Here is a 4,624-nt window from a genome sequence, read left to right on the forward strand (position 1 = left end):
TTATGTCCACGTAGTTTGAAAGTACAATATTTGAAATGCACAATTCCAAAACTTGAGAGGACTGCGATAAAAATTGTTGATTTTACAAGGATGCATTTCAGCTATTTTCCTTTCAAAAATTGCATTTGAATCACTCTGCCAAAACATCATGTGACATTCATGTGTGACATCAGTTTGTGTGAAAGAAGCCAAGTCAAATGAGCTAAATGCAATTTCCATTTCATATCTGGCCTCCCGCACTGCCAGAGCAAGATAATCTTGGTCTCTTTCTTTGTTTACACTTTCTGAGTGTCACTGTCAGCCAGTGACTTCATATGGCATTATTTGGCCATGAATTTCTTCAACATCATCCTCTCCTTGATCTTCGTCAGAGCTGCTCGATAATTCAGCAAAACTACTCTATTCAGAATCACTGAACATTTTCTTTAGCTCTCCAAAATATCTTCTTGGCAAGACTCCTTGCTACTGAAAATCATGTTGAGCAAACAAACTTGAACACACAAACTAATGTCACACAATGGAATTTCAGAATAAGTTTGGATCTAGTCCCCTGACAATTCTTGCAGGTAAATAGCTCAAGTTTGCACGCTAATAAAATCATCAATTGTTATCGTAGACTTCTCAAGCTTTGGAATTGTGTATTTCATACGGTATATTTTTAGAATGTACCGAAATAAATTTCGCTTCATAAACTTTAAATTTAAGTACAAAACTAATCTCAAGACTGGATCCTTTAGTCTCCTACGCAGCCGTTCTTTGTGTGGTTATGCAACGCTTCCCACACAAACACTTTTTGTTTGTGTGGGGAGGAGCATCATGTGACCACACAAAGAACAGCTGCATAGGAGACTATGGGTCCCTATACTTTTAAGAAATATTGTGGTGCAACAGCCATAAAAATATTACAAATTCTCCCTAGAAAATTTTCTTTCAAAATTTTTTGCCTGAAAGGCCTTCATAGATACAAGTGCATATTTATTTCAAAAAAGCAGTTATCTTATAACAGGTTAATCTCCACAAAATTCTTTCATGTGCTATTGACAGTATTTAACAATCTGAGAAAAATTCAGTTAAACTGAAGGTAAGAAAACAGAGAACTGATTGCACTGTTTAAAGTAAGATTGATGCTAAACTGGGTGGAATACCAAGGCAACTTATTGAGGGGTGGTGAATGGTTCATCAAAAACTCTGGGTCTCGCAAAATTTTAGTCGAATTTCACGGGTCTCGCAGTCTCGTTTTTTGAGCGGTTATGTGCGTCTCGCTTTCTCGTTTTTTATATGAAGGTGTCAAACACTTTGAAGTCTCAGTCTCGCAATCTAAAAAGTCAAAATGTCTCAGGCTCGCAAAGAAAAACGCTGGTCTCGCCGTCTCGCAAAGTCTCGCATTTACCATTCGCCACCCCTTTATTGGGTTTGGTCACAATGACCAGGGATCACCCTTAATTAGCACTAACTGCCCCATTAAACAACCCAGCCCTGTCAATTGGGGGGATATCCCAACTCAACACATTAACAAGTAATGCTAACTTCACATTGGCTCTTAACTGGTGCCAGAAACAATTTACCACTTGCGCAAACACAAACTTCCCGAGCATTGGGATCGGCCGCTCCATTTGCTGCAGTGGCAGTCATGAGGTTTTTGAAGGACATGGATTGTCCATCCAGTAAGACCTACCAACATCAATAAAACAACAAGTTCTTTACAGCTCTTACAGCTATATGAAACAGCAAAGAATACCCACAGTGAAAACTACCTTTTTTTAAGAATTCATTTTATATGTACCATGAACTTGAAGGGGCTATGTCACATTATTTTAGGGTGTTTAGGGGAACTCTTTAACCCGGAGGGGGGACTCCCATATGAAACAGACAGGGATGCTCGTCGTCTCGCTTAGGGGTGTAAATTTTGGATTTTGGTCTCGCTTAGGGTGTTCCGGGCAAGCGCCAATATTTTATGCCACCAAGGTCTCGTTTAGGGTTCAGCGAAGTAACGCAGAATTACGCGAAGAGAAACAGAAGTCAAATTTCTTTTAAATTTTCTTTTTAGATAAAAGCATTCGATGATTATGCCTTTTTATCATTAAAACTCATTGCGTGTCGTATTTTTGTGTTTTTAAACGGTCTCTTTTAGGGGTCAAAATTTGCTTAAGCCACGCCTAGATAAGTCTCCTTTAGGGGTTAAATTCAAAATTTCCGACGAGCATCCCCGTCTGTTTCATATGGGAGTCCCCCCACCCAGGCTCTTTAATCACAAGGTTGAAACTCGACAATGGTAATGTGGATTTCCTTTACTGAAAAAATAATCGTTACATCACAAACAAGACGATTCTGAGCAAACACGACCTTTAACCTGGCAATTTGCCATATACTTGAAAAATGTCAAGCCCACTTTTTTCAAGAATACCCAAATGCAATCCGTTTCAATCTTGTCCACTTGTGTCCATCTGTGCTTCCCTTTCCTTTTGCGCTATTTCTTTTACGTTGTTCAACAGATGTCGGTGGTTATTAAAATGTTTCATTTCTTATTTTTGGGCATTTTGGGTGTCATGAAATTACATCATTTGCGTGACAATTAGCCCCTTTAATGCAAGGATCAAATTTTGTTGTAATTGGCACATGCCATAAATACAAATAAATTAAAGGAACAGATCTATGAATAATATTATTGCTTAGGTCAAACAGAGACATAAAGCCTACACTTTAAAGCTTCCTTTCCTTGCTTTCACCCATCCTCACTGAATTTTCAATGCATTTTGTTAATTCTTAATATGCATGTATGTTTAGTATTTTGGTGAGAAGGTGAAATATCAAAAGCAGGTGAAGCACTGGGTATTGAGAAATTTGGTAGCTGAAGGCAAGCCAACCTTATTTCCCACTTGGTGAGCAATCACTACCTTCCACTGTGGAACCTGGTCCCAGGCTTGCACTTTCTTAGACTGTACACCTTGGTTTGCTAAACAACAACACTGTTTTTTCTTAAACAATTTCCCTAAATAAATCCTGCTCCTAGGTTTTCTATTGGTATAGTTAGATGCACGCTTATTTTTTGTGACAAAGTGTCCTTTTGGCTCTTCCTCAAAAACTTCAACATTACTTTTCTCTAGGAATGCAGACAAGAATAATATTATTCATGTGACAAAGTGTCCCTTAAATCTGCCCCTCAAGATAGGAAAAACTGCTGCATTTACCCACACAGTCATTCAACCCGTTTTTGTGAGTGATGCAGCAAGAGATAAAAGTGCATGAGAAAAAAAACACCTATTGTCAACCAACAACGTGTAGTTTATAAATTTCAATGTGACTTGTGTGATGCAAGTTATGTAGGCTATATTCTCAGGCACTTGCACCAACGCGAGGCTGAACACACTGAACAGTCCTCTTCCACTGGCAAACACTTCATTAACGAACACTGTGTTAACTTAACAGACATCGATCCATTCTCAACAAGTGCATGAATAAGTCCAGTCCAGTCGGACTCAATTCAAGGAAAACTATTTGCAAGAGATTGTATATGAAATGAAGAAGTATGTTAACCCTTTGACATCCAAACTAGCCTGAACCGGCCTGACTTAGTATTTTTCTCTGTCTAATGCAAGACGATTTTACTCGTCAATGAGGAATACCAGGAGTAAATGGGTTAATCTTGAGTGAATTTTCTGACAGTTTATCTCAACGAAGTTGAACTTGAAAATGGTCTTACGATGTTGCCAAAACGTTGTTCTTTCCTATCGCTGATTTTTACCTGTTTATGCATTTATCCAAACCTAAAATTTACCAGCAAATGCTTAGACTTAATGGGACACTTTTTGATGAATCAGAGAAGTGATGATTGCACTTAGCTGGGCAATTTAAGGAGGCTCGAAAGGGTTTTCAGCTGAGCACACACACAGACTCGAATAAGAGGGTGACACATGCATATATGCTGATTTTGTAACCCCCTCATTTTTACTCGTGGATATATCCACGAGTTTTGGTGAGGTTCTTTATGCAAATGTGTCACTCCTGCGTAACCTGAAGTTCGATCTAATAAGCCAATCAGGATGGATAATCACAACACAGCTTATATCGCTGTGACTTCCTGTTCGCGAGGTTGTGCACCGCCATTACTGTATGTCGCTTTTATACTGAAGTGTTTGAGCACCTTCCGCTGCATTTAGAAGCAAGAAACAGAAGAATTAAAGAAACGGCTTTCTTCGAAGGTGAAGCAAAATATTCTGAACAAGTACAGATTGGTGCAAAAAATTGTGCACCGCCTTTCACTGACCAACGCGAAGACTTGAATGCATGTAGAAATGGAATAATCGATTAATTAACGATGGCCAAAAATGATATGAGTGTCAGTAATAATTTCTACAAAGCAGTGGCAAATAGAGCTTATATGAGAGACTCTATCAAGAGGAAGAGACAAAATCACTTGAAGAGTTCAGGGAAAAGAAAAACATTGCAAAACGCCAAAACAGATCTGAAAATATTGAAGCAGCAAGGGAATAGGAAAAGAAAAGCAATCCAGAACATATCAGAGACCCAAACAGAAAAGCGTAAAACCATTTAAGGAAAGCTATGCAGAGCTCAAGGCTAAACCAAACTGAAATTTGTCAAGGTCAAGGCTCTATTAGACATTCCA

The 4,624-nt window shown here is 38.6% G+C and overlaps 1 protein-coding gene across 1 annotated transcript in view; it reads right to left on the bottom strand.

The window, feature by feature from the left end:
- Positions 1–266: 266 nt before the first annotated feature.
- Positions 267–4,624, bottom strand: part of LOC137999572 (zeta-sarcoglycan-like) — a 15,159-nt gene continuing 10,801 nt past the window's right edge. The window contains exon 6 of the mRNA XM_068845381.1: positions 267–1,671. Coding sequence (XP_068701482.1) covers positions 1,510–1,671 — 162 coding nt within the window. The 3' untranslated portion in view covers positions 267–1,509. The remainder of the gene's footprint in view (positions 1,672–4,624) is intronic.

This window comes from Montipora foliosa, chromosome 4 (assembly GCF_036669935.1).
Source record: "Montipora foliosa isolate CH-2021 chromosome 4, ASM3666993v2, whole genome shotgun sequence".
NCBI classification, from domain to species: Eukaryota; Metazoa; Cnidaria; class Anthozoa; order Scleractinia; family Acroporidae; genus Montipora; species Montipora foliosa.